General features: G+C 51.7%; 11 protein-coding genes and 1 non-coding gene across 12 annotated transcripts; 5 read left to right on the forward strand and 7 right to left on the reverse strand.

Annotated features, from left to right (window-relative positions):
• Window positions 1-122: 122 nt before the first annotated feature.
• On the forward strand, window positions 123-2,231 carry POX_f07643 (putative aldehyde dehydrogenase-like protein; the record flags this gene model as incomplete). Its single annotated transcript, XM_050116438.1, has 4 exons — window positions 123-398; window positions 494-675; window positions 771-1,633; window positions 1,678-2,231. 4 exons carry the CDS (start codon window positions 123-125, stop codon window positions 2,229-2,231), a joined length of 1,875 nt encoding a protein of 624 aa, XP_049966577.1.
• A 503-nt stretch (window positions 2,232-2,734) lies between these two features.
• POX_f07644 (uncharacterized protein) lies at window positions 2,735-4,354 on the reverse strand (the record flags this gene model as incomplete). The annotated part of the gene is made up of 1 exon (XM_050116439.1): window positions 2,735-4,354. One exon carries the CDS (start codon window positions 4,352-4,354, stop codon window positions 2,735-2,737), a length of 1,620 nt encoding a protein of 539 aa, XP_049966578.1.
• Window positions 4,355-6,645: 2,291 nt separating this feature from the next.
• POX_f07645 (uncharacterized protein) lies at window positions 6,646-6,921 on the forward strand (the record flags this gene model as incomplete). Its single annotated transcript, XM_050116440.1, has 2 exons — window positions 6,646-6,666; window positions 6,745-6,921. The coding sequence occupies 2 exons, from the start codon at window positions 6,646-6,648 to the stop codon at window positions 6,919-6,921; spliced, it is 198 nt and encodes a 65-aa protein (XP_049966579.1).
• A 704-nt stretch (window positions 6,922-7,625) lies between these two features.
• On the reverse strand, window positions 7,626-8,660 carry POX_f07646 (uncharacterized protein; the record flags this gene model as incomplete). Its single annotated transcript, XM_050116441.1, has 1 exon — window positions 7,626-8,660. The coding sequence occupies one exon, from the start codon at window positions 8,658-8,660 to the stop codon at window positions 7,626-7,628; it is 1,035 nt and encodes a 344-aa protein (XP_049966580.1).
• Window positions 8,661-10,634: 1,974 nt separating this feature from the next.
• On the reverse strand, window positions 10,635-11,378 carry POX_f07647 (ATP synthase subunit d; the record flags this gene model as incomplete). Its single annotated transcript, XM_050116442.1, has 3 exons — window positions 10,635-10,664; window positions 10,735-10,821; window positions 10,896-11,378. 3 exons carry the CDS (start codon window positions 11,376-11,378, stop codon window positions 10,635-10,637), a joined length of 600 nt encoding a protein of 199 aa, XP_049966581.1.
• Window positions 11,379-11,835: 457 nt separating this feature from the next.
• On the reverse strand, window positions 11,836-12,654 carry POX_f07648 (Nascent polypeptide-associated complex subunit alpha; the record flags this gene model as incomplete). Its single annotated transcript, XM_050116443.1, has 3 exons — window positions 11,836-12,166; window positions 12,238-12,296; window positions 12,436-12,654. 3 exons carry the CDS (start codon window positions 12,652-12,654, stop codon window positions 11,836-11,838), a joined length of 609 nt encoding a protein of 202 aa, XP_049966582.1.
• An 883-nt stretch (window positions 12,655-13,537) lies between these two features.
• POX_f07649 (Protein transport protein yif1) lies at window positions 13,538-16,838 on the reverse strand (the record flags this gene model as incomplete). The annotated part of the gene is made up of 6 exons (XM_050116444.1): window positions 13,538-13,597; window positions 13,781-14,044; window positions 14,209-14,542; window positions 15,690-15,835; window positions 15,912-16,475; window positions 16,542-16,838. 6 exons carry the CDS (start codon window positions 16,836-16,838, stop codon window positions 13,538-13,540), a joined length of 1,665 nt encoding a protein of 554 aa, XP_049966583.1.
• Window positions 16,839-17,188: 350 nt separating this feature from the next.
• POX_f07650 (Signal recognition particle receptor subunit alpha) lies at window positions 17,189-19,304 on the forward strand (the record flags this gene model as incomplete). Its single annotated transcript, XM_050116445.1, has 3 exons — window positions 17,189-17,413; window positions 17,512-17,794; window positions 17,857-19,304. 3 exons carry the CDS (start codon window positions 17,189-17,191, stop codon window positions 19,302-19,304), a joined length of 1,956 nt encoding a protein of 651 aa, XP_049966584.1.
• A 556-nt stretch (window positions 19,305-19,860) lies between these two features.
• On the reverse strand, window positions 19,861-19,932 carry POX_tR158. The gene has a single exon. It is a non-coding gene; the product is annotated as a tRNA-Arg (tRNA).
• Window positions 19,933-21,092: 1,160 nt separating this feature from the next.
• On the forward strand, window positions 21,093-21,464 carry POX_f07651 (uncharacterized protein; the record flags this gene model as incomplete). The annotated part of the gene is made up of 1 exon (XM_050116446.1): window positions 21,093-21,464. The coding sequence occupies one exon, from the start codon at window positions 21,093-21,095 to the stop codon at window positions 21,462-21,464; it is 372 nt and encodes a 123-aa protein (XP_049966585.1).
• An 88-nt stretch (window positions 21,465-21,552) lies between these two features.
• Window positions 21,553-23,348, forward strand: POX_f07652 (uncharacterized protein; the record flags this gene model as incomplete). The annotated part of the gene is made up of 2 exons (XM_050116447.1): window positions 21,553-22,968; window positions 23,049-23,348. The coding sequence occupies 2 exons, from the start codon at window positions 21,553-21,555 to the stop codon at window positions 23,346-23,348; spliced, it is 1,716 nt and encodes a 571-aa protein (XP_049966586.1).
• Window positions 23,349-23,535: 187 nt separating this feature from the next.
• Window positions 23,536-23,793, reverse strand: POX_f07653 (uncharacterized protein; the record flags this gene model as incomplete). The annotated part of the gene is made up of 1 exon (XM_050116448.1): window positions 23,536-23,793. The coding sequence occupies one exon, from the start codon at window positions 23,791-23,793 to the stop codon at window positions 23,536-23,538; it is 258 nt and encodes an 85-aa protein (XP_049966587.1).
• Between the last annotated feature and the right edge of the window lie 3,629 nt (window positions 23,794-27,422).

Consider the following 27,422-nt stretch of genomic DNA (forward strand, 5'->3'; position numbering starts at 1 on the left):
TATCGCTTCTTCCCGCCCAAAAAAAAACATCCCCTGGCCGCGGAGCTTGTATGATCCAGGTCCGTCCCCAACTCAACACCTCCAGGGCAACGCCCAAACACACCTCCTTACACCTGTGCACGATGGACCAGCTATGGTCGTATATGCCACCCTCGGTGGCCCAGTTGATCCAAGCCAATGGCTACCAAGTTACCCCTGAACACGCTCAGTGGGCCGGTATCGCCGTGGTCTCCTTAATCGCCGTCTACGTGGGGTACCTTTGGAGCTTAAGCTTGAAGGAGGCGGCTGTGACGTTTAATGTTCCTGTACCGGTGGAGGTGCGAAATAGCGCGGATGGAAAGCAATGGGAGACTGTTACCGGAATGGAGAAGTGCATTTTGGAGAATCAGGTCCGAGGGGTGAGTCTTCATGTTTCACGCGCAAGGCGTCGCCGTGTCTTGTGGTAGTCATATTCTGGGGAGGAATACTGACTTGATTCGTGCGATCACTTTAGATCTGGAATGAGAAAATTCTTATGAGTTACTGTCCTGCTGATGGGCGGGTATTGGGCAATGGTATCAAGCCGGCAACGGTGGAGGATGTCGACGCCGCTGTGCAGGCTGCCAAGGTTGCGCAACAAGAATGGGCCAAGACAACTTTTGCAGAGCGCAGGAAGGTTCTGCGCAGCTTGTTAAAGTAGGATAGTCCCACCCGCTCCGATGCACTGGCGTTTCGGTTCTCAGTGCCGACTTTGAATGTTTGGATGGTTCTGACACTGTCTCTCTTGCTAGGTACGTTCTCGACCATCAAGACGACATCGTTACCGCGTGCTGCCTCGATTCCGGAAAGACCAAGGTGGACGCCTCGTTTGGAGAGATTCTGGTCACGGTGGAGAAACTCAAGTGGACAATCGATCATGGCGAGAAGGCTCTGTTGCCGTCACGGCGGCCGACGAACTTGTTGATGATGTACAAAAACAACCTTGTCACCTACGAGCCGCTAGGTGTCGTAGCTGCTGCGGTATCGTGGAACTATCCCTTCCACAACTTTATCGGACCTATTATCAGCGCTTTATTCGCTGGCAATAGTATTGTCGTCAAGCCCTCCGAGCAAACGGCCTGGTCCACGGTATTCTTTTTGGATATCGTGCGAGGCGCGCTGTCGAGCTGCGGTCACTCGCGCGACCTTGTCCAGAGCGTCGTCTGCCTGCCCGCTGTCGCAGACAAGCTGACCTCGCATCCGGATATTGCGCACATCACCTTCATCGGCTCGCGACCCGTTGCGCATAAAGTCTGCGCCTCGGCCGCGAAGGCCCTGATTCCCGTTTGTGTTGAGCTTGGCGGCAAGGACCCCTCGGTGATTCTGGACGACGCTCGCACCATTCGCAATCTGCCCACCATCGCCTCGATCCTTATGCGCGGTGTCTTCCAGTCCGCCGGTCAAAACTGCATTGGGATTGAGCGAGTCATTGCCCTTCCAGGCGTCTACGAGAAACTCATTGAAATGGTCACTCCTCGAATTCGGGCGCTTCGTCTCGGTTCCATTCTCCTCGACACTCCCAACGAGACTACATTCACGCCTGACATGGGCGCCATGATCTCGCCCGCCTCGTTCGACAAGCTTGAAGGTCTCATCGCTGAAGCCGTCGGCCAGGGTGCACGTCTTCTTGCAGGGGGCAAGCGATACCACCATCCTAAGTACCCACACGGCCACTACTTCACCCCACCCTCCTCGTGGACGTCACGCCTCAGATGCGCATCGCGCAAGAGGAGCTCTTCGCACCCGTCTTCCTACTCATGCGCGCCGAAAATACGCGCGATGCCATCTCCATCGCCAATTCGACCCTCTACTCCCTCGGTGCGAGCGTTTTCGGTCACCACCCCCGCGATGTCGACGCCTGTGTGCGCGGCATCAACGCCGGCATGATGGCCGTCAACGACTTTGGCGCATACTACGTCGTGCAATTGCCCTTTGGCGGAGTCAAGGGGTCTGGGTACGGTCGGTTCGCGGGCGACGAGGGGCTGCGCAGTCTGTGTAATACCAAAGCTCTATGCTTGGATAAGTTCCCCAAGATCGTGGGTACTGCGATCCCGCCGCGGGTGGATTATCCCATTCAGAAGCGGGAGGGTGAGGCCGGAGTGAGGGATGGAGTGTCTGCGTGGGAGATGTGCAAAGGCATCAATGAGACAGGGTACCAGATTACGCTTGGTGGGCGGATCGCTGGTATTTTGCGCTTGTTGAAGAATATGTAAACGGGAACACAGATAACGAGAGAAAAGAATATCGGATATGATGGCTTACGGTGCGTTTTGGGAAGAAGTGCCTGGACGATGTAGGATGACGCGTGGAAACTTTTGCCTTCTTTCACGTGAGATGATGGCCCTGTTTACCAACGACTGAAGTTATCTTTTCAGGGTAGTTTGGATAGGAGGTGAATTGTACAATAATTGGATATAAACCATGATTCTTATGTGTTGTATTCATGCATCCACCAAATGTTCAAACACAAGACGAGAGCATTAGCTCGTTATCAATAGCTAAGATCCAAAGAAAAATCACTTCGATCTTGGAGTGAGGCAAAAGGGGGTATCCAAACAGACTCGCAAATGTCGAGCAACTGTAGCTCTCATACAATGCAATATCACCCTCTCGACGAAAGGAAATCGTGCGATTCAACCCCTCGGGGAGGGAACCAATAAAGAAAAAGCGCACCAGTTAAAAAAGAGAACACGACAATGACTCAGTCAAGCTCTCGCTAGTCCTTCGACTGTTCATCCTTTTTCACCCACCAAGCACTGGTACAGAACTGCGACTGCGGCATCCAGTTCTGAAAAGGCTGCCGCCGCGGATCGAGAACCTCTCGGCGGAATTGGCTTGCTTGAGGAGTATCGTTCAATCCACCATATATGAACAGCTGAGTCTCCAAAGCTCCACGCGGATTTTGCTGGAGGTCGGGCAAGATGAGCAGAAAATCAGCCAGCCAACGACCCAATCTGCCATTGATCTCATGTTCGTCAGAGGGGCTGTGCTCAGCAAGGCGAACGTTTTCCAGGGTCCACTGCAGGATTTCTGGCGCGTCCGCGGGGATGGACTCTGCGCTCGCGCGAAGGAGGGCTTCAAAGAAAGCGATATTGAGTTGTGGCTTGTCGCGGCCGACTCGTGTAACGGCAATGAAATGATCGGAGGGGATGGTGTAAAGTTGATGATAGTGTTTGTTGGGGGCGTAAAAGCGGAACGTGAACTCGTCCAATTTGAGCAGCGAAACCAGGGCGTTATAGTTCTGGCTTTCAATCGCTTTGCGGACTCCCTGGTGGAGCGCGGTCCGATTGAGGGTCGATCTTGTTGACGTCAAAACGGAGGGTGGACCGCAGAGGGAGTTGTTAGAACATAGGCGGAGCATCTCAAGGAACATCACATCGTCGGCCGTGAACCCCGTGGCTCGCCCGCGCAGGAGATGGTCTGGAAACTTGAAGATCGACAGACCTGGCCGGGTCAGGACCATGTGCAGGGTCATCGAGCGGACTTCAACCATGACCATTGGGCGAACCACCAGGCGGTATTTGTGAGGACCGGGTATACGGAAAAGAGAAAGGACTTTTACGGGCGCAGCGAGCGGTGGCCCAACATCGAGTGGCGGTCCTTGCCCTTCAAATGTGGTGACAGAATCATCTTGACGCTTCAGGAACCTTTCCAGTCTCTGTGTATTTTGCGCATCCATCTTGATGCCCAAGTTGATCCAATATCGATGGATGCTAAGGATCATAATGGTCGGAATCTGTGCCCGCATGCGTTCCATTGTAAGCCATCGACAACGGAACACAGCTTGCTGCAGCTGCTCCTTCTCCTCCGCCGAAAGAGGAACATATCTTAGAGGAGCCAATATGCGATCGATCGCGCGGCTGCCCGGAAAGATCGGCTCATCGTTCCAGAAGGCAAGGATGGTAAGGATGTTGTAAATGTGATCGCGTGAGATGGCAGCAGCAAGGACAGGTGATGCGAGAGGGAAGTTCAGGTTTAACGAATAGAGGAAAACCGATTCGATGACTTCTACCGGCAGTGCCTCGAGCATCGACAATGAGCGAGGAGGTGGTGGGGTGGGAAATTCCGGGGTCGCCGAGGCCCCGGCCTGGGCAGCGCGTATCTCTTGGAATGCCGGTTGCGAGGGGGTAGTACTCTGAGCCGGTGATTTGAAAGGACGTCCCAAGGGGCGATGGGCTTTCGTCATCGGACGCGTAGATTTGGTAACCCTAGGCTTGTTGGTGGGAGTGGAAATGGTGGTGTTGATACAAGAAGCCCGTCCGCTGGCGAGCACGCGATGGCGAGTCGCATCGTGCTGCCGGGTCATAGAGGCATATTTGCCCTTTGGAGGTACCATCTCAGATCACAGCCCAAGCACAGCCCATAGAATACCTTTCCTCCATGATAGCTATGGGTGGAGGGACTCGATGTCCGCTGGAGATGCTCTCTGGGGTGATGGAGTGGATAACTATCAACTGTACAATGATTTTTGCTCCCAATCGACTCCCGCGCCGTCGCCACAATTTGGGCAATGCTAATTGGTGGGTGACGAGTCCGCCGGGCGCAAGCCACATTCACTAGGGCTGTGTATCATCACGTGATAACACGTACACTGTTATCTCGTCTGATCGTTTGATAAGGATGGGCTGCAACATACTACAGGTCCCGTTGAATGATATTGAGTGACGTCAGTACCATCAGGTCATCAGCGGAACTTCAGCCACACCCTGATCTTTTGCAGTTACAAAGTTTGATGCAAAGGGCCCTGGCTAGTGGGTGTGTGTCTGAAGTGCCATGATTTGTGAGATCTCACTCAGTAGTGTTTGCTCACAGCGGCCTTAGATCTGTGTTCTGAGTTGAGCAAAGTCAAATCCACCGGGGCTGTCACCCGTGAGCTGACAAGACTTGCTGATAGCCCGGGTCATCCAGTTCGTCCCTAGTCTCGTGTAACGAGCGCCTCGGACCTTGAGCCAGCAAAAGGAAGACTCACCCACGGCAGGGATCGCCCAAAGCCAAGCCACTTTCCATCAGACTGCTCATTATGATGGAAGAGTTCCTCCACAGGCGTGGACAATGTTCTGTGGTATTCTGGGAAGAGCCGTATCAAGCATCAACCCAAGTCCCGTGAGCCAATCCACGGATCTGAACTGAACTGCACCCGGTGGAGGTGTGGCGCATGAAATCAAGGAATCCGGCCCGCCTCGAACGTCGTGATGACGGCATCGGGGTACCTCCTTTCAGGGACCAGGTACTTTCCAACGTTCATATGGCTAATGGCTGAACTTGAGTATTGTAGAGCGATCTTCATTAAAGAGGATGATTCTGAAGAGGAATATAGAGGCAAGAGATTGTATATCATGACCTATCTTTACAGGCCAACCAGCAAACTAGTAGTTCCTTCTCTGCCACTACAAGTAGGAGTCAGCATGTCGTAGTCCCCTGTACCATGGCTCTGCAGTTAATGCGCGGTTGACTATCCAGTGGACCACTCCAAGAGCTTGGATGCACTTGCGTAGGACAGTACCTTAATCTTCCGCCTGTGGTTGTCCATGGTTTCTCGCCTAATAACTCCTAGGTTAGCCTTCGGCTCTTGTAAGATCTTTCTCTCTTTGAGTGTGCTTCCATTCTCTTCCCTCCTAGCGCTTCACCTCCGGTCCTTCCCAACATTCCCAAGCCCAAGGGAAAAGATTATCCAACCAAAGTGGCGGTGATCATCTGTCATCTGTCACCTGTCATTCTTGGCTCCATTCCATTCTGTCCTGAGCTTGTTTCACCCGCCTATCCCGCCAACCAACCCTCAATCACCCTGCAAACCCCCAGTAGTCCAGTCTAGTCCACGACCCCTGCTGGATATTCCTGTCATCTTCTCTGCTGTTACGTCAGTGGTTCCTCAGCCCTACTGTCATTCTGTGCTATTGTCATTTTGTCAAATCCACTTTCGAGAGACACCACTCTCGTTCCTCAATTTCAATTGGACAAAAAGACAAAAAGGCGAGACACTATCAAGGCTCAAAAAGGAAAAGAAAAAAAAGATTAAATTAAACAACAACGGGCCATCGCTGTCACTACTACGCCTTTGGGAAAGAAGAACAAAAAAAAAGAACCCCAAAAAAACAAGCCTGACAGGCCCCGCCAGTGCCTATCATTCACCTCTTTCAGCCACCCGTTACGTATTTCGCATCAGACAGCGCCGTGAACCCGTTCATTCCAGTGGTGGGTTGATAGTTTCTTTGCCGGTGGCTTTTGTGTCTGTTTGAGAGACGTACCAATAACACCCCCCGGAGCAAATCTAATCCCCGTTCTAATCGGGACCGTCTTATTCCCTTTTTTTTTTCTCGGCGACGAACAAGTGCCCTGGTGCATCATCGTCTGATCTCATTCTAGCAATTTCCGGCTGTACCTGCTCTCTATTAAAAAGGTCCTGGACTTACCTCTCACTTTTTTTTTTCCTTTCTTCTCTTTTCATCATGAGACCTTTCAGTGATACTTCCATCCACGCCACTGCCTCTTCCAGCTCTGGACCTGCCACTCCTCAGAAACCAACCTCCGCATCGTCTTGAACCTCTCTCTCTCTCTCTCGTCACTCCCACCCACATCACTCCTCTCTGACCGCCTCACTTAACACGTGAAACTGCCATCACCGTCACCATGGGTGCTGTTGTCTCCTGCGTATGTGCCTCACCGACTTTGATCATACACCCTCCAGCTTCCAAACACACCCCTCACTAACTCGCATACCTCGAACAGATTACTGGCGTCTTCCACGCAATTGGTCGCTGCCTGATGGGCATTGTCAACGCCATCGGCTCCATCCTCCGCGCCATTCTAGACGGCATCATCACCATCTTCGATGTGATTATCTCCTGCCTGACCTGCCAGGGCTGCTCTGGACGTCGTCATCGGCGATCTAGATCTGCAGTGTGAGCGGGGGCAGGGAAAGCCCCCCGCTCTTCACCACATAAGAGAGGTTAACTGATCATTTCCACCTCTTCGTGGTACTGTTCTGTCTGGCAGGTTGGGTTGGGACTCTTTGGGGGTCCTCACTCGACTCTTGTCGGTGCTCTCGACGATTGCTCGTCTATTGCTTGTCTCTGGTTGCGCTTTCTTTTCTTTTATCACTTTCAATATCCACTGCCACACTGCCACGTCGTTATGATTAGTTGAGGGTTGCTTGGTGCCATGATTGCGCGGTGTTTGGCTTTTGGTTTTTTGTCTGCTTTGGGCCCGTTTCTTAATGACTATGCTACATACCCCTACGCGCACGCGAATGCAACTAGTTTATCAAACCACCTGGTGCAGATCTACCTTTTTTTAAAAAAAAAATAATAATAATAATAAATTCTTCTTCTATAATATGTCCTAGTGGCCTACTCGTGTGGTAGTGTTTCTTTATATCAGAGGTCATCTTCACATGATCGAAGTTCTCTGGAGGCTTCTACTTTCAAATAGCGCTCCCTCTGGGGGTCGGCACCGGGTCTTCTGTACTATGATGGCGAAGTATGGGTGGGATGTCATGCAAAGATCTATCATGATATGTGTACATTTTCAAATTGACCGAGCAACGAGGGCTCCGCTTCCACAATGCACGCTTGAAGAAAAGAGAGGCAGTGAGCCTGTTGCAGCACGCTTCAACCCTTATCGGATTTAACTGATAATGCCAACAACAGGTCTTGGCGCGCCGAAGTGGGAATGTCATCCCAGCGCGCATTCAACACCACATTGGCAAAGGGGTCATTCGGTCCCTCCATACATCGCTGGATCATGGCAAAATGAGAGTCCCGCAAGGGCCATCGCGAGGGGACTCGACAGTTGGCCGCACGAAAATACATGCGCACCAGCCGGCTAAAAGGTTCCATTCGGCGCTTGCGAATCAGCCTCGTCGTAATCTCAGATGATCTCTCGGCGGCGGCACCATCTTCATCTAGGTAGAAATCCGAAGATAACAATTCCAAGAATTGGAACTGTTCTTCCGACCACGGTTCCTGCAGCAATTTATCGGGGATTCGGCCAGCGCCCAGTGCAGGGGCGCATGGGAGCTGAAAGAGGTCATTCTCATAGAAAACTTCGTTGGGTTCTCTGACTTGGACGGCCCCCAGATGCAGCCAGATGGCCACCTTGCGGTCGACGGTGGGTGGGGATTCCTCGCCTGGGAGGCGCGCCGGGAGGACAAGGTCTCCTTTGCCGCGGAAGCCTCTCGGGGCCCGATCACAGCCCTCAAGATCATTGAATATGTCATCGAACGATCCCAGGAGGAGTTTGCCCTCGTCGGAGAAGCTCAGGTTCGCACATTTGCGCCGGATGACATGCTCCACGTACTCCCGCTGACAGCGCCTCATGAGAGGCAATGTGCACCACCGACACTCAAGGAGTTGTGTTTGTAGCCGCTGCCGACCAGGGCATGCCATGTCCCAGAAATCCAAGGGTGGGGGGAGAAAGTCAGGTGTGAAGAGTCCCTGCCGTGAGCTAGTATTGGCACTGCTAAACGCCAGTCGGATGAGCCATGTGTATACGATAGGCTTGGAGAGTGCCCGCGCGAGATATGGCGACGCCCGGGGCAAGTTGATCTCGAGACTGTAGAAGAAAATCAATTGGAGAATCTCCACGGGTAGAGCTTCGAGGCGCGAGGAGCACGGATGTGCAGCTAGAGGATCGGAGGGCTCCATTTGCCAGAAATCGAGACTGGGCCGGTTTCGGATCGTCTTTCTTTCTCTTCGTTTTGCGTTTCTGTTTCGATGAGACCACCCCAGCTCTGGGCGGGTGATCATCAGAAATTCAAATTACTGGGAGAGAGTGCGTGAGAAAAAGAAATGTCCGAGGTCTCTGCAAACTTGCAAACCAGGCGTGTCAAGTTTATGGCAAGGTGACTCCCAAACAGGCAATTAGCTGGTTCTTGGGGGTTGTAGAAGTGGCGTCCACTCATGGATCAAGGATCAACCGCTCCTTGGACTCCAGTGACATCAGATATGTCCACAGTGCACGAGGAACAGGTCAGTCATGGCGGACCCATTGAAAGGACTTTCTCCCTCCCAATCTGCAGAGTGAAGCGTCGAAATGCTCAAGTGACCCTGCTCGATACTTGGGGAAAGGAGGGATGAGAGAAGGTGGGGAGAAAAAGTGGATTTAGGGTAGATGTGAAATGGCATGTCTTGGCACGACCCGATTAGGCTGACGCCAGGCTCCCTGTGCTCGCCCTGGGACACTGTAAACCTTCCCGCAGCGCCGTTTGCTTAGTGGTGGTAGATCTCGCCCAACGTAAGCGATGAACTTTGCGAAAATCCAGATAAATGAGTCGTGGCTTGTGATACGCCTTTCTCTTGTTACACTTGGACAATTTCATTGAACGTTGATATAGCCTGATTTGGTTGTTGGATCCAGGAGGGCTGACGCACCTTAATGGCTGGGCACGGAGACGCGAGCACATCCAACGCGGCGAATCTTCCCATCGCCTATCGTATCTATCGGCGGTCACTCTTTAGAATTAAAGTCGTTTTCGAGGGCTTTTGTGAACATCGGAGGTATGCCCGCTCGTATCTGTATGGTATGCCATTACAATGATTCTCGGTGGGTTCCTTTTCCGTAGATACCATGGATCGGATATGTATATGTATCCCGACCCGACGTTATGAACAATGAGGAGAACATTTCGAAAATGTCCCCGTCAAGGTTCCTCTACGTGTCACCATTCGAAAGTAAACCTCACAGCAGCCTTGTGGGTGGACCGCTACTCCTCCTTCGATTTAAGTCATGTCCATAGGAAATAGTATTCACAGTTCCACGACTCCGTACGTAGATAATATTGAATTTAACCTGTCGCATCTCAATGGTACTTCCATTTACCCGACAGATGTCTGCTTCCAATCCAGCATGCTAGGAATAAACGTGTCTACGTCCAACCAGACCGGCAGACTTATATGTCATACAAGTACATTGATCAGGCTCGAGGTGATTCAATCAAATGACCGCCACGTATTACATGTATTCATTCCATTGATTGCCAGGAAACAGTTACTGCAGCAAGATTCCAACTCCCTCCGGAGCACGCATGTACTGCGACGTCCTTTCCGGACTGGCTGAAGGGTTGAAAGCCCAGTACCATCCAAACATTATACACTCCACCCCGGCAGGATAGACCTCTCGCAGGCAAAAACTACTTCATTCCCTCTACTGCTTACCTGCTTGATCAATGTAGGTAAATAAACATGCCCTCCCATCCTGTAAACCTCACAAGTTTCGGATGGTAGCCTTGGTGGATTTTCATTGCCCGCTTTTGATACTTACCTCCCAGCAGGTTCCACATTGGGAACCCGATGCGATCATCCATACATACCGGATTAGGTACCTAGGTACAAAGCTCGACCGTACAAGACCGTCTTTTTAAAGACTTGGTAGATGAATCAAGACTACAATTGGGCTGCAAGGGGGGAAGAAGACATCTCGATCTAGGACATGTCGAAACCATATCTGGTCGTGGATTTGTTTCTATACACATCCCATCTGCCCAGCCACATCGATTTGATGGGCAATATTGGACCGCAATCTGGCGAGACTGCCGTATGCTTAACGTGGGAAAAATACATATTGCGGCGCAATGACTCGAAAGAGAATATGCGAAATCGAAACAGGACAAGCCCCCGCGCTTAGACGGCGGACAGATCGCCGAAGCGCTCCTGTGAAGATAGAAATAAGTGAGAAATACCGTTGACCCGACCAGATGATGGATACGAGACTAAAACATACCTTGTAACCGGGCGGCATCCACTTGCCCTTGGAGACAAGGGAGGCGGTCTTCTCGTCGATCTCGGGCTGGGCAGAGGCAACCTCGTCCTGGAATAATGCGAATAAATCGTCTTAGTACATGTGCGAATAAGAGTCCGAGTTGCTGCCTTCTCAATACATACCACGGTGAGGTCCTCGAAGGGGCGGGCAGTCTCAATGTTCTCCAAGGTCTTCTGGAGGTTGACCAGCTCGGCATCGATCTTGCCCTTGGTCTGCTCGGCGTTCTGGACGGCCTGGGCCTCAAAGGCATCGATGGCCTTCAGCTGGCGGCTGACATCGTAAGAGGCGGGCTTGAAGCTCTTGAAGTGGTTCTCGATCTCGTCGATGATAGCCTGGTTCTTCAGGACACCACGGTAGTGGGAGAAGTCAACGGTCTGGGGCTGCTCCGACAGGACCTGGACCTTGCGGCGGGCATCGTCGTTGCGCTTCTTGAAGGCCTGCAGAGAGGCGGCGGTCTGGCCGCGGAGGCCGAGGGAGGTCGAAACCTTGGCCCAGTCGATCTTGAGAGCGGCACTGCGCTGTTCCGGGTAAGGAGAGAGAGAGCCTTGGTTAGCGGATGGATCCATGCAAACTGGGCGGCCACGCCCCATGTCCGTGAAGCGCATTCACTCGATTATGAGGAAACATACAGCTGCCATTGTGTCGAGACGAGAGACGTGTGTGGGAAACGGAGGAACGAGGGGTGAGGATTCGCTGTGCAGGGTTGGTGGCCGGACGGGCGAGTTTGACTCGGAAAGGTTTGGAGAAGTGAATCACGTGACCATCCGGATTCCGAGCCACGGTCTGGCGAACAGCTCAGAAACCAGATGTAGATGTACAGAGGGGACAACGCAGCCAAACGTGACAGATCTGAGTATCACGTCTGTGCCTACTTTGTCTACTTCGGGTAATGTTGAGTCTACAAAGATCTAGGGAATTCACGAATACTGCATAGGTCATAATTCACCAGTTCAATTCTTTTTGGGTTCCATTGTGTACACTATAATGCAACTCGGTCTGAACGTAGACCATCGAACTGTGACATTCTAAGCCACTGAGAACCCTAATGACTGCAATCGGTCATTATATGCTGAGGGCCATGATGGAGTTGACGATATCGTTATCGTTCTCCCGCAGAGCCTTGACGGCCTTCTTCCGGGAAACGCTGGCCTGGGCCATGACCAATTCGATATCCTTGGCCTCAAGACCAGACTCGTCAACCTCCTCACCGTCATCCTCTTCCTCCTCCTCCTTCTTGGCCTCGGTCTCGGGGGCCTTGCCCTTGCCGTGGTCGTGGTCGTGATCGTGGTCGTGACCGGCGTGCTCACCACTGGCCTCAGCGGCAGCGAGCTGCTGAGCGGCGGAAGCCTGGGCCTGAGCGTTCAGGTCCTCAATCTTGGCCTCACCGAAGATGCTGGAAGATCAAATTAGTACAAAAGCACTTGGGAATCATTGCAGTCACGTGCAAGAAAGAGTATCACATACATCCAGGTGTTGCTGGAGGGAGAGCGGTAGACATCGGGCTGGTTGACAACGAAGAGGATCTAGATGGCCAAAGGAGCCTCTGTTAGCATGCATGCATAGCAGGTCGATCCCATCAGATCAGAACGCAAGGCTGCCGGGAGGGGCAGTATCTGTATGCGCCTAGACTCGAGGAATGAATTGGTGGCCAGGTGTTCATACGTTCTTGGGGCGGGGGAGAGTGACACGGGTGATGCCGGGAACGTGCTTCAGGCCGAGCTTGGCGATGGCCTTGCGAGCCTTCTTCTCGTTACGGGAGTGGATGGTGACAGCAGCACCGCCGGGAATGACGGGCTCATCGCCAGCCTCGGATTCGGAGTCGCTTTCGACGTTCTTGGGAACCTCCTCATCGGGGAGCTCTTCAACACGGGGGTCGGCCATTGTGTATGTATGTGGGGGATCTAGCGAGCGCCGAAAAGAATTTAGTCAACGAATACTTCAGCGCGAAAGGAGGTGTTGATAGCAGGAGCTTGCGCGAGTCGAGCAGTGAGGGTTGACGTGGTGGGATGGTGAGATGGTGGGAAGGCGGGCGCAAGCGGGCAGAGGTAGACGACTCAACCCCCCCACAAACCGGCAGAAAGCTCGGAAAATGAAGGGTTTGGCGTTTTTGATTTCATCTTCACGGGGGAATGAGCGGATCAACGTACCTGGAGTACAGAGATGAGGCTGTGGTGGTAGCTGGTGGATTTTGTTGGGTCGTGAGGTCGAAGGTTCAATAGCTGCTGTGCGGCAGGCCGTCGGCCGAAAATCGTTAGCGAGGCGGTTTCCTGCCCACCCCAGATTCCCACACTGTGCCCTGAGGCCCTCACCAGCCACGAACGCAAGTCTGACTATGGTCGACCACTACATCATCAATTGAGATGCAGATATTCGACTTGATCTAGACGGAATGTCATGCAGAATGCAACATTTACACGGGTTGGGGATTCTCTTTTTTTTTTCTCTTCGTCTGAAAAACATGACATTGCAGTCTTACATATTGGAATTGGTTCGCTCTGGCCACTTTTTACATAAATTCATTTTCCTCTCCTTCCTTTACGGAAAGATGAGTTTCCCAGATCTATCAAAAATAGGACGACCGATGGGGGCCTAGACGCAGAGCAGAAGTATGACACAAGCCATTGCCGGGATATCAAGGCAGTTGAATCATTTTTGCTGTAGATCGATTAATGCGTACAGCGATTTTGCTGGTGAGAATGGCCAGCTGTGGAAAACCCGTCCCAGGACACCTCCTTCATCCTATGCACAAAACCCTCGTAATCATTTATGACTTGGCGGCGGCAGCCTTGACCTTGGCGTGGGACTTCTGGACCTCGTAGCGGGCCTAGCAGAAAATATTAGAGATTTGGCTGCGAGCACAAGGGGCGAGGGATCGAAAGGAAACAGTCTGGAGCAGAAAAAGAGCTGAAGGCACGATCGCATAGTCGCACGCGGTTCCACAATGTGTCGTCCTTCGTTGCTTTCCTTTTGCACCAGCTAATTCGCATTCGTGGGTGCATAAACGTACCTGCTTGCGGAGACGCAGAACCTTGAAGCGCTCGAAGTCGGTCAGGTTCTTCCGGCGCTCAGTGCGCTCGGTCTTCTGAGCAAAGCCAGAGCTGGCCCACTTGCCATCGATCTCGTTCTTGGCCCACAGCTTCTTGACGGGGCCGGTACCGGCAGCACGGGGAAGTTGGGGGATAACGAAGTGGGTGAGAGTGGCGTGAGCGAGAGGCAGAACGTGACGGGGCACGATCTTCTGCTCCTCACCGGAGGGACCGTCGACCAGGACCTGCAGAAAAAACCACCATGTCAATACAACACATTCCATCGAGTCGGTCATTCAATCGCACGGCGCTCCTTCGAAATAATCGCGCAAGATCGTTGGTTTTTTTATTCTCGGAGTTTCGTGCGGATCGAACATATCGTCTCTTTTCTTGGAAATTCTCAACGTACACGGCGGTGGTCAACAATCTCGACGATGGCAGCGAGCTTGCCAGCGAAGGGGCCGCGGCGGATCAGGACGAGGCGGCCAACCTCGACCAGCTTCCAGGAAGCGAGCTTAACGTCGATATCGGCCATCGCGAATTTCTGGAATGTGCAGGAAAAAGTCTCAGCGGTCTGTTCTTCTTGTCTTCTCAATCGTACGGTTGTAGCAGCGGCACTCACGGTCGACCGGGTTAGGTTGTGTCGGGGGGTTGTTGTCGAAAGTGTCGGTTTGTCCAAGTCGGCTTTGCGAATTTCGGATGTGCCCACACAACTCTCGCTTAGCGGGCCACTCGCGGCGGGTCTAGGGTTGGATTATGTCAGCCGATCCCCCAGTCCCGCATCAACATTATTCCGCCGCGGAGGTTATCTTGCGGTTTTTTTTTTCTGGGTGTGCATTGGACTTTATTCGTGTTGAATCATCGGAGTTCAATGATGCTCTACTCAAGAACACAGCTTTTCGCCACCCAAAAGCGCCTGTACCACTAACCAAGCAGCTTTCCGCATCGAAACCGTGTTTCAAAAATGATTGATGCTGGTAGGTACATACCTTTAATTGCTTGCCCATGCCCCTCGCTGCTCATATGATGCGGTAATTTGCGATTGACTCGGTGTCTGTGAGGCTCTCGCCGGAGCTCTCGATACAGCACTGTCGTATGATATTCAATTTCTTACATATTCTGATATGCACTTCCTCATTTGATTGTCTCTCCGTGGAAACTCAAACGTTCACTGGACTAACAGCCCGAAGACTTGCAGGTGAAATCGACTGGGTTGGATTCCCTCGCCGGGCATGGCGATGGTGCCTCGTAGCCTTCTGTCATCAAGGTCGGTACTCATTCCCTTGTCCCCTCTTGCACAATCACGCGCACCTTCTCTCTTCCCCTGGCCCGATGATTAAAAACTTTATCACGCCTAGATAGTAATTGAGCTACTGGCTATGATATTACCTTTATCACCAAGATCTCTGAGGACCAACCAATCCTTTTGACTAGCTTCTTGACCTACTCAATATTTGGATCTCGTTTCTAACGCTCCGAAGACTTTCCAGGTATCGAAACAGCTGCTCAGAAGACTTGAAATATTGCTTCAACCAAATTCAGAAAAAATATCAAACAATTCACGCTTCTCCATCTTTTCATTGACTGTCATCGTAGTATGTCAAATAGTAGTCATTGCACATTTTTGTGATTAAAAGAGTAGTAACCTGAGTGCCCTGCTAAAAGCATCCATGGCTTTTTCAAGCGGTGGCGTGACTGTATAAACGTGGAATCACAATTCGAGGCACACTCATGGGCGCCATCGTCCACATGCCAACTATGTCACAATCTCAACCTATGGAAAGAGTCCTGCGAGTGTCACGGAAACGTCGCGCCGGACTTTTCTGCCTGGTTGTTCACGAGCTGGCGCTCTTGCCCACCGTGGAAGGTCCCTCTCGACTCAGAACCCACATAAACACGAATTGGATCAAGTACGAATATATGAACAGGAACTGTGTCCGACGGTTTCGCTGAGAGCGAGCAACAGTGTGCATACCGCCATTGCGCATCGTCGAGTCGGTCGAATCGGGAAGCAGCACATACTTGAGTGAACGAAGCTACCATTGACCATTGGGTTAGCTGTGGCTCCATTTGGGGAAGATCATTGATGGTCCAACCCTCTCTCCGACTTACCAGGAAGAACGCATTCGCCAAGAAGGTGTACACAAAGACCGTCCAGCCGACCCATCCACTTGTGCCTCGTTCGGGTGTGAGGATTTCAGAGGCCACCAAGGTGATGATGATACCAACAAACTTGTATCCAGAGTATGCGACTAAGTCCAGAAGCTGGGAGTCGTTGTTGATACTCAGAATGTACATGGCCATTTTCAAGCAGAGAATTTCGAAGACGATGACTGCAATGGCTGTAGTCGTGATTGATCCCAGTAGTTCGGGGTGGAAGTTACCACGGAATCCAGCCAGTAGCACTGACAACAGAATGTATGTGACGAGCGCCATGACGGGGATGTACATATCCGGGGAGTTGAGATCGTCCCGCGGTGGTAGGAACATGGATGAATATTGCTGTTGAATGATTTGACCGTTGGGACCGGTAGCATTTCCGGCGACTCTAGCTTGTTGGCGCGACCAGGGCTTGTGTCGCCATGGAAAGAGGACGAGGGCGAGTTTCCGCAAAACGTATGAGTTGGACACATTGAAGTAATGTTTCAAAGCCGGAATCGACACGTAGCGATTGAACTGAAGGTTCCCATTAGCTCGAAATTTGAAGAGTACAACCTCTAGTCTTCTTCAGTCTGAACTCACATTTTGCTCCATGTACTCTTGGCCAGCCTTCATGGCAGTCTGCCCAACTTGGAATCCCATTTGTGCGGTAGGGTCACTCATAAAGCCCCCAAACCCAGGGCCATAGGCACCGCCGCCTCCTTGTGCAGATGAAGGCTGGTATGGATTACCTCCCCCGCCATATCCGGCGTTTGGAGTCTGCTGGGATGACGGAGGCGGTGGTGAGCGCATCATTGGAACGGTGGACACATGTTGCGGGACAGGGTGATGAAGAGGCGGCGATTGCGCAGGCGGTGGTGCGAAGGAGCCCCGGTACATGATGGACTCTGAAATGGAATTCTCAGGAGAGAGAAATCGTGTGAGGTGGATCGAGAGGACTTGGCCACGCTAGAAGCTGAGGACGCCGGGACGTTACGGGGGTGTTGAATGTTGAATGGTTGTGGGGGGGAAATGAAGAGGTACTCGAAGCAAAAGGTGTTCCAACGTGGCTCATGTCCGCTCTCCGAGCTTCAGTCGCGCCGGTTCTCTGGCTCGGTCCGCCACCGCGGAACTTTCCCACCACGCTCAGCTTGGGTCTCGCCTCTCACCCCCACCTCACTCAACCTCCAGCACTTCCCCTTTCTGTCCGACTTAATCAACCTGGATATTGTTCGCAGAGGATTCGCACCATGTTGGAGGCCTTTGAGATTTTGACCACATCCGGCGTGGTGCTATGGTCCAAGTCATATGCCCCAGTGGGGTCCCATGTGATCAACAGCCTCATCAACGATGTATTTATCGAGGAAAAGGTCGTTCCCCAGAACGGCCCTGTGGGTGGAGCCTCACCAGTTTTCAAGAAGGAGAAGTACACTTTGAAATGGAAGAGGATCAAGGAATTCAATCTCATTTTTGTGGTACGTTCGGCCTGTCGCATACCACCTGTCGCGTGGCCCCATTGACCCCCCCCCCCCCCCCCCCCCCCAAGTCGCAAGGCTGACATCGTTCACTTAAGGCCGTCTATCAATCGCTATTGCATCTTGGATGGATTGACAAGCTGCTGGAGAACATCTCGACAATCTTTATTGACGTCTACAAAGACCAACTCAAGGGGAGCCGTGCCCGGATTACAGCCTACAAGTTTGATGCATACTTTGAGCAACAAGTGCGCGAATTGGAGGACAATGTCGGCGGTATTGCAGACGTGCCTTCGGTTGGTACGGGCGACAAGAAAGACGCACTTGTTTCGTCTGACAATGGAGGACCACCTCCACCGCCAGTGCCGGGTCTCATCAAAGGTATGTCCACCCCTAGGACTCTCGGGGGTCTCCCAAAGGCCTGGAAATTGACAACCTGAAAGCGCAGTATCAAGCTGCGCACGCAGGGGCGACCTCTGACGAGGCCACCCCACCCGGAACCCCTGACATTTCTCGAACCTCGACTCCTGTCACGGGTCACCTTCTCGCCGGCAAGGCTGGGCCCGGGGGCCGGGTTTCTCGCCGCGCACGAAAAGCCGCCAATGCTAGCGCCAATGCCTCCTCCGGCGATGAATACTCTCGCAAAGGAGGGAAATCTACCCCCAAAAGCTCCGCGAAGAAGATGCGCAAATGGGATGCCGATGGGTTTGCCGACGAGGACGATGGCGCGGTTTTGGATTATTCGGCACCAGCAGATGAGACGAGTGGTCATGCCCCCGTCGTCGAGGCCGTTTCCCAGGAAGATATGGGCCACAGGACTGGGAAGGGCCAGTTCGTCCTGAAAGACTTGGGAGATGAGGTTCACAACATTCTGGATAATGCCGATGCAGAGAAGAGCAAGGACTCGGCGCCTTCGGGTATGGTAGGCTCCGGATTCAATGCAATCGGCGGATTCTTCCGCAACATTGTCGGTGGCAAGGTCCTCACAGAGGCAGACCTCCAAAAGCCACTGAAAGCGATGGAGGACCACTTGCTCAAGAAGAACGTTGCCCGAGAGGCCGCTGTGCGTCTTTGTGAAGGTGTTGAGCGCGAGCTTGTTGGAAAAAAGACTGCAAACTTCCAGAGCGTCGACGCCGCACTCCGCATCGCGATGGAGGCATCACTGCGCAAGATTTTGACACCCACCTCCTCGCTTGATCTTCTTCGCGAGATCAACGCGGTGACTGCGCCTACTACGAAGCAGCAAGCCCCGCGCCCCTACGTCATGTCCATCGTTGGTGTCAACGGCGTCGGCAAGTCAACAAATCTGAGCAAAATCTGCTTTTTCTTGTTGCAAAACAATTACCGTGTCCTCATTGCAGCTTGCGATACCTTCCGGTCCGGTGCCGTCGAGCAATTGCGTGTTCACGCACGCAACCTGAAAGAACTCAGTGCGCGTGAGAATGTCGGAGAGGTGGAGCTGTACGAGAAGGGATACGGAAAGGACGCAGCCAACGTTGCCAAGGATGCAGTCGCGTACGGCGCGGCGAACAAGTTTGATGTTGTCTTGATCGATACCGCCGGCCGCCGCCACAACGATCAACGACTCATGTCTTCCCTGGAAAAGTTCGCCAAGTTCGCTCAGCCTGACAAAATTTTTATGGTTGGTGAGGCTCTGGTTGGAACCGACAGTGTCATGCAAGCGCGCAATTTCAACCAGGCCTTTGGCAGCGGACGGAACTTGGATGGATTTATCATCAGCAAGTGTGATACCGTTGGTGACATGGTCGGCACACTGGTGAGCATGGTCCATGCCACCGGTATTCCCATTGTCTTCTTGGGAGTAGGACAGCACTATGGGGATTTGCGAGGATTGAGTGTTCCTTGGGCTGTGAACCTGCTGATGAAGTAGGCGAGGACAAGACGATGGATCGCTATAAGGTTACCGTACAGTGTACAGGCACAGTGTATGAAATCGTGGAGTTCTTCCAGATCCATTAGGTTTTCACGAATTTTTGTAGCTCATACCATGTGATAAAGATTGAGTGTTCCTTGGGCTGTGAACCTGCTGATGAAGTAGGCGAGGACAAGACGATGGATCGCTATAAGGTTACCGTACAGTGTACAGGCACAGTGTATGAAATCGTGGAGTTCTTCCAGATCCATTAGGTTTTCACGAATTTTTGTAGCTCATACCATGTGATAAAATTTCGGACTCATCGGCCTACCACTCTTCTTTGCTTTATCAGGCTTCACAGCCCCGAGTAACTATGTACCTTGTAGAGGACTGGATGGATGCCGGTTTTGCAAATGGTACACCGCCCAGATATTAATAGGCAAGGACTGGAGTAATATTATCGCTTGCACACAAGATGACCGTCTCAGCATCTAGCTTGATATTGAAGCCAAAAAAAAAAGCAAAATTTCAAAAATGCAACTTCGCCCATGAAGGGGGAAGTCGAAGTATTTGACCTACGCAGGGGTCGAACCTGCAATCTCTTGATTCGTAGTCAAGCGCCTTGCCATTGGGCCAGCAGGCCAATTGATGAATGTGTGAATAAAATTTGGTTATACAGACCAAAAAACATTATGGGGCTCTGTCCACCCTCGTCGATTCGCGGGATTTCAAGAACCCAGACCCACTTCGCTTGCCGACTCGGGCAAAGCAATCCGGCGATTGGAACCTTTTCAAACAGGCCGTATGCAAGTTCCATTCATTTGTATTAGTTCAAATGGCTGTTTTCGGTTTTCTATTGGCATTGTATATGCTCCATATCGTATAATCTTCAATATTTTGCCGCAAGAATTCGCCTGTGGGTGGTCTCCAGTGGACAGTGTCAGCTAGTCATAGATTTCACCAACCATGACATCCACACGTAGCTAATTGCGTTGCATTTTCCTTGATAATGAGCCCAATCAGCACCTAGAGTCAGCGTTTGAAGTACGACTAACCTTTCAACTGTTCCAGTTTCCAGCTGACCCAATTGCAGTACCTGAATAGGCGACAAGCATTTAATGACGGAATACATCGCTGGCGCGGAGTCCAACTCTTTGGTGTTCTCTCTGAGAATCAGGTATCCTGAACCTAGCTAGGATCATTTCTCTGTGATCAACGAATCTTGTCGCACACTTCATCCTCCAGAAGGCGCTTTTCACTTCGAAGGGGGAATTCAAAGGCCCTTGATGGATAAGATGGGTGCAAGGGAAATAGTCTGGAGACCCTGGCCTTAATAGGTCGGCCCTGAGCAAGTCGGTAAATTGACTGTCATGTGTGCACGTTGATAGAGACATATTTCAATCCACACGCCCATACGAGCCACATGGAATGGTGTCAACCCAGGACCGCAAATTGCGACTCCGACTCGTTGTGTCTGTGAAAAGCCGAGTTTGAGCCCAGTTGATTTATTCTCATGCCCTCGAGAACATCTCAGGTGTCGGGACGCGTTCGGGGTTATGGTGCTTTCTCTGGTAAGATCTACGACTCAGGATAACCGGATATTTAAGGTGTTTGCAGAAGAGGCCTAGGCGACCATAGCGACTGTAGTAAGTGGGTACCTGCATTGGACTATCCAGACTACTAGTCAAGACCTGATACCTAGCGACCCGTTTGTTGGATTATTTATCGATAAAGTGTATACTATGGTCGCAGGAGTTCGGCCCAGATGTATCTCCTCCCCTCAACCATGATACTATGATCACAATGGAGGATGTTGTGATGCGTATTGAAGGCTCTTGGCAGGGCTACTTTAACGGTGGAGCGCTAGTCCAGATGCGCTCGCCGCCCGGGCCGAGGCTTACATCATATTTTGGGCAGGCACCCATGCCGCCTGAGGCAGCCATGGTCAGCCCCAAGCCGGTTCCGCGGATCTTCCCAGCCGCGTTGATCTCAAAACGGCTATTGTTCAAGGTTGGTTTCCCACCCCACGTCAACTACCTCCCTTGCAAAGCTGTCTTGGACCTCGAAGAGATCCGCTGCACCTCTTCTTTTACCCGAAGCCTGCATTTCCACATTGAGGTTCTCTGTGGGCTCGAAGATCGATCATCCAAGGTCCTGGGATTGCGACAGGAGTGACGAGGCGACCAGCCTCATCTAGTCACAGCGTTGAGGGTTCATCCAGCCTCTTCGCCTTGACATCTTCTTTACTCCGACACACTTCGCAATGACGGCCTCAGAATCCACCCAGATTCACCGTCGCTCCTCCACGCAGCATTACCAAACATTTGACACTCCGCCGCCCAAGTCGCGCGGCCGTCCCAATTCGGGCCAGTCGGGTTCGTCGGGCGACGCCTCGCACGATCAAAATGACCACAATGAGTTGTCCAACACCAACTCACCGCTGCCCAAGAAGCAAATGGCAGTGCTCGCGATGATCGCCCTAGCAGAGCAGACTGCTCTTAATTCGATCAGTCCTTACCTTCCACACATGGCGTCCACATTCCCGGAGGTTGAACCTGGCCAGGTGGGAGTATATGTGGGGACAATCGCATCGGCCTTTGCTCTGGCTCAGCTTGCAACAAATTACTACTGGGGCTGGTTGTCGGATCGGATCGGACGGAAGCCGGTCATTCTTCTGGGCACCATGTTGACCGCGATGTGCTTTGTTGCTTTTGGCTTTTGCAAGACCTTGTGGCAGGCCGTGCTTGTGCAAGCACTCATGGGAGTCGTGAACGGCAATCAGGGACTTGTGTCTACCTGTCTGGGCGAGATCACGGACCGGAGCAACCAATCGCAGGCATTCACGTACCTCCCAGTTCTGTACGGACTGGGAGGTATCACGGGCCCCCTTCTGGGAGGCTTGCTGGTCTTCGAGCGAAATCCGCTCACTGGCAAGGCGAGCACCTATCCATACTTGGCTCCGAATCTGTTTGCCGCCGCCATCCTGCTGCTGGACTTTATTTTGACGGCAATCTTCTTGGAAGAGAGCTTAGAAGACGCGGATACCCTGCCACGACTGAGCAAGAGATTTCGCAGCCTCTTCACGTGGCTGTGGCAATTCACCGGGCTATCGAGGCACCCGACCTACACTCGATTGCCCCGAACATCTACTTCACCTTCTTCGCACCGCGGTTCTGCCGATGCTGAAGACCACGACAGCGACCTGGACTCTGCATCAGAAGTATCCAGCCAGCAGGAACCACCAGCCCAACACTTGACGTGGGAGGAACTATTTTCCAGAGATACCATTCTCCTTCTCTTGACATATCTCATCTTTGCATTCTGCAATGTGTCTTTTAACTCCTTGTTTCCCATCTTCGCCCAGGCCAACCCGCCGGAAGGCCGTCATTTGACCCCCTCCGAGATTGGCCTTGCGCAAGGATTTGCAGGCGTGGTGACTATTGTGTTTCAAATCTGTGTATTCAACCGGTTGCGCGACAAGATGGGCAACCGATGGTCCTACCGAGCTGGTCTCTTTGGTTTCGTTGTTTCTTTTGTCTTGATGCCTTTTGTAGGCTACAAGGGTGATGATGAGAATGGATTGACTCGCAAGTCTGCTCTCATGGCCGTAGAAATCTGTTTTGTGTTGTTGGTCAAGACGGTCGCGTCAGTGGGCGGATTGACCAGTGCCTTGTTGTTGGTGCGTATTATCATCCATCCTCCTTCCTCTCCTCCCTCACATGACCCAGGACTGCGTCGAAATCTAATCAATGATGACAGATCACCAACACGGCACCAAACAATGCGGTCCTAGGTGCACTCAACGGTCTTGCTCAAACCCTCTCCGCGGCTGGGCGTGCCATTGGACCCTTCTTGTCCGGTGGGCTCTTCTCTCTTACAGCGAAGATCCAACCCAAGGGAGAAGCCATCGCCTTTGGGGTCTTTGGAGCTGTATCATTCATTGGGTTCATCATGAGCTTTGGGATCCGCGGTCGGTCTCTCGAAGCGGAGGGCTGGGTCTCTGATGAGGATGATGATACCGACAAATCGGACGAAGAGAATGAGATTCCTGAAGCTTGAACGGTTGCAGACTGGATCTCAGTTTCCGACACATAGGCTCTCCTGTATTGTACGAAACAAACAAAGCTGCCGCTACGACGTCACGATTTTCCCACCTGGTCTAAGCCGCATTTTCCACCCACAAATGTGCAAAGGTGTGGGGTTGTTCCCTACAGAAATCAGCAACGCATTCTTTCTCCGGCGCTCGTTATAGGAATCTTTGAGACTTGGTGTATTTGTGCATTTGACTCCGATGGAACTCGGTTGGAACTCGACTGACAAACACAGGTTTCACGGGGAAGCCGTATTTCTCATCTGTGATTTTTCTCTCCATCACTTGAACACTGTTGTCGACCTCTTTTGGGCCAGAGCTCTGATTCAATCTGTATTTCATGAATGGGAGTGCTCCAGGTTCCTTTTTCATATTGTTTCCCCCTCCCTCAACAGCATCGCTAGATTTTGACATTGGTTCATTTCTCAATCATTTCCATCTGGGAAAAGTGTTTTTTTTTTCTCTTTTGAGACGGTCCACCTCGATGAGATGGATCTTCCATGAAGGCCAGATGGACCGATCTGAGTCTGATCATAGAATTTCAGGGCACCGGGTATCTTCCCGATGATCTAGAGACAAGTCCAGGTTTTTTCAATCCATACTCGCGTCAGATTTCAGTCAGCAGGGTACACAATGAGACGACTATGTAGTCGAATCGTCATCGCCCAGTAGAGAGGGCTGATTGGAGAGCGTCTTTGTTTCTTTTGGTGAATAGGTCAACTCGATTTCACCGAAGATGATCTAATGACAACCCAGCCCATGAGTCAGTGGTCAATTTAACACAGAACCGTTTACCCCAAGTGCCACAGCTACTAATATCCCAAACCGATTTCCCTTTTCGTTCGTGTATTTCCACGTGAATTGTATAATCTACAGAAGGAAGGAAGCAAAAACAGCAAACAATAATGGAATTCAAAAAAGACCCCCCCCCCCCCCCCCCGGCTCCCTCTGCCCACCCAGAAGGATACAGTGTCGGTCCATGCATAGCCCAATTTACATCCCGACTCAATCCCAGACCTCACCTATTCGCAAGCTCCAACAAGCGAGCGACTAGACTAGAAATGACCATCGGTCCTCCACAATTGCCCGCTACTTGGATAAAATATGCCCGACATGTGGAGTGGATGGCCACACGGAATCCCTTCGTCATTTTGCCTTTGTTCGGGCTGATTCCCGCAACCTGCTGAGTTAGTCGGAGTGGATACGACTTTCGGGCATATGCAGGGAATCATGACACGAGACGGGGTTCCCACAAAACAATCCAAAGGAATATTGTTTTGCTTTGGAGGTGAGGTCTGGATTGACGGTAGGGACTACCGAGTGGGGACGGATATTTTTTATCGATCATTTTCTTAGTTGTTTAGATCAGACAACATAACCTTCCAGGAGTGGAGGGGGCTCGGTTCAATTTGTTTATCGGTGATCGAGACCTCGGAGTGTCCAGGTACCACATGGATGGAGCCAAAAATTTTTTTGGAGGGAACATAAGAGAAAAAAGGGAAATGAAGGAAACAATTGTACTGTAGACTATACATATCCTTTATGGTATATTCTTCTCAATGACACGAGGCCTGAGCACCAGTTGGACCGGATACATGGATTCTGTCAGTGTTAGCGACACTCCCTTCTTCCCCCCCTCTCCCGGCAGCCGTCGGGAGTGGCTTTGATGAGGTCTTCCGTGATGATTATAATGAATTGCTAATATTGACACCGTCCTGGATGGTACCTGTACTCGGCTTGGCCTTTCCGAGAAATAAATCTGATCATGGTGCGCCATGGTCCAGTCCACTCGCGTCTGTACTGTACTCAACAACCTCCCGAAGAAATGGGAACGGATCCGTGAATACTACAATCTTCCGTCGGAATTGAATCTGAATCAGGTAGGTCTTTAGACTCTTCAGTAAGACCGAGGTACATTGTCGTTGATGTAGAAAGTCCGTTCGAATCATGAAGACTGGAGGCCACGCTTCATTATCCGGGCTAGGAAGGCAACATATGCAGGGTACGACATGGATGTCCAAGCCGAGTGGCGGATGGCTGATTCCATCGCCCTGGTTTCTCACAGTCTCGTGAAATGCCTAAGTTCCATGACTACAGACTCCTACATGATGAATTCTCACACACCTTGACTCAAGCCACGGGTATGACACGTGCTTCAATGTGTGTGCTCGGCAGCAGCAGAGTTTACCTAGTAGACTGAGTCTATTAGACTCGGCTAATAGGATGCAGACAAGCTGCCTCATGCGTGGAGATAGGTTCTCTTCCCCCCTTCCCCCTTCCCCCTGATCCCATCGAGTTGTTTTTTTTGGTTGTAATGCTTGCACACGCGCGTCTAGCGCCCACTAGATAGAGAGAGAGAAAAAGCAAGCGAATGAAGATTCACTCACGGCGATGTGGAACTTGTCCCATCAAGCTGCTCGATGAGAGATCGTAGTGGGGAGTGGAGAGTCATGTACATTAGACGGGAGGTGAGACTAGGACGAGTTCTCCAGTATGTAGGATCCAATTGATCGCAGGATACGGCAAGGTCCGCATCTTACGAGATGAATAAATCTGAGACGATTTCCTTTTCCATCCTTCGCGTACCTGGACACACAATTTCGGCCGAGGACCAGGAAGGAATGGAGGAAATCGGGGGCCGTCTCCGTCTCCTGGCTCTCCGCGGACCAGGATGTGGTCCGGCCAGACCAAATCCGAAACTTGATTGGTGGTGCTTTGGTTCCTTGAGATTGACACGACAGTAGTGTAACACTCTGCGTCGGCTCCTAGAGACTACCATACTCATCTTGTGCCTATTGCTGACTCCCACTACGAGTGTTGGGGCGTCCGGCCCGACGGGTTCACAACGGTGGAGGTCGCCACAAGCCACATTGAAATCAATTCGGGGGGAAAAAAAGAAAAGGAAAGAGAGATGAAGAAGGGAAAAAAAAGACCGTCATTATGGCTGTGCGGTTGGATTGTACAGATGAGGTCAAATCGGTTGTCCCCCTCTTGAACGAGTTGGTGGGCGTACAAGAATCTAGACCCTACCAGTGATACATGGGATTCGTATCATGTCGCCCATTTTCCCATCCAGAATCGGCTGGAACATCAAGTGGAGACTGTAATCACACAATTTGAGATCCTCCCCCCCCCTCTTCCCGACGAAGCTTAAAAAACGGCTTCCAATTGATTAAATTGCACCGACTGTACTAGGATGATTCCAGGCTTCCAGGCTTCCATCAATCGCCGACAGGAACGTGCTTGCCCAGGGTCCGTGCCATCCAAATTGATTCCAATGGATCCAAAGGGGGATCCATTTTCCAAGGTGGACTCCACAGGGGGGATAACCAAGCTCGTCCGTCCCGTCTCTCCCGTCGGGCGCAACGATCGCTTGGCATTTTCCACCAGACAAGGGGACTTTTTATTTCTTTTTCTTTTTTCTTATCTTTTCCCTTTTGGTCTTTTTCTTCTTTTTCTTCCCTCTTTTCTTCCCCCTTTGGGAAAGTCATGCATCCTTCAGTTCACGGGCCTCGAGAGAGCTCCACTCGTGGTTGGAGCCCTCTGGGACTTTGCGATGCAACCTAATAAAGTTCGTTTGGGATTGAGCCATCTCAAACGAGATCCAGTCGACTCGCTGTCCCCGTAGGAACTGCTGACGACCTGTTCAGTCAGTGGTGACTGTCCTCTTGCCCTCGAGTCGCGGGAGATGTGAAGGTTTCCAGTAGAGTCGGGATTGGTGATGAAGCGGACAAGAGTCTGTATTGAATGCGTACCTTGTACTGGACGAAAACAACCTCGTACATACTTATATCTACAGTACTTGGAGGGACGATGTGCACTTCCAGGTGAGGGCACGACACGGAGAATCCCCACAAACTGTCGTGGCCCTTGTGGTTTGAAGTACTCCACAGTTCATAATCTACATAATCAGTAGTACATACGTAGTTCACATAAGCCTACATCGTGCCCCAAAACAGTCTTCAATCACTGATCTCGTGACAATCGCCAAATCACCAAAGACCATATCCTCGCCTCTCCCAAATTCGACCCCCCCCCAACAA

Source organism: Penicillium oxalicum, chromosome VI (assembly GCF_001723175.1).
Source record: "Penicillium oxalicum strain HP7-1 chromosome VI, whole genome shotgun sequence".
Taxonomy (NCBI): Eukaryota; Fungi; Ascomycota; class Eurotiomycetes; order Eurotiales; family Aspergillaceae; genus Penicillium; species Penicillium oxalicum.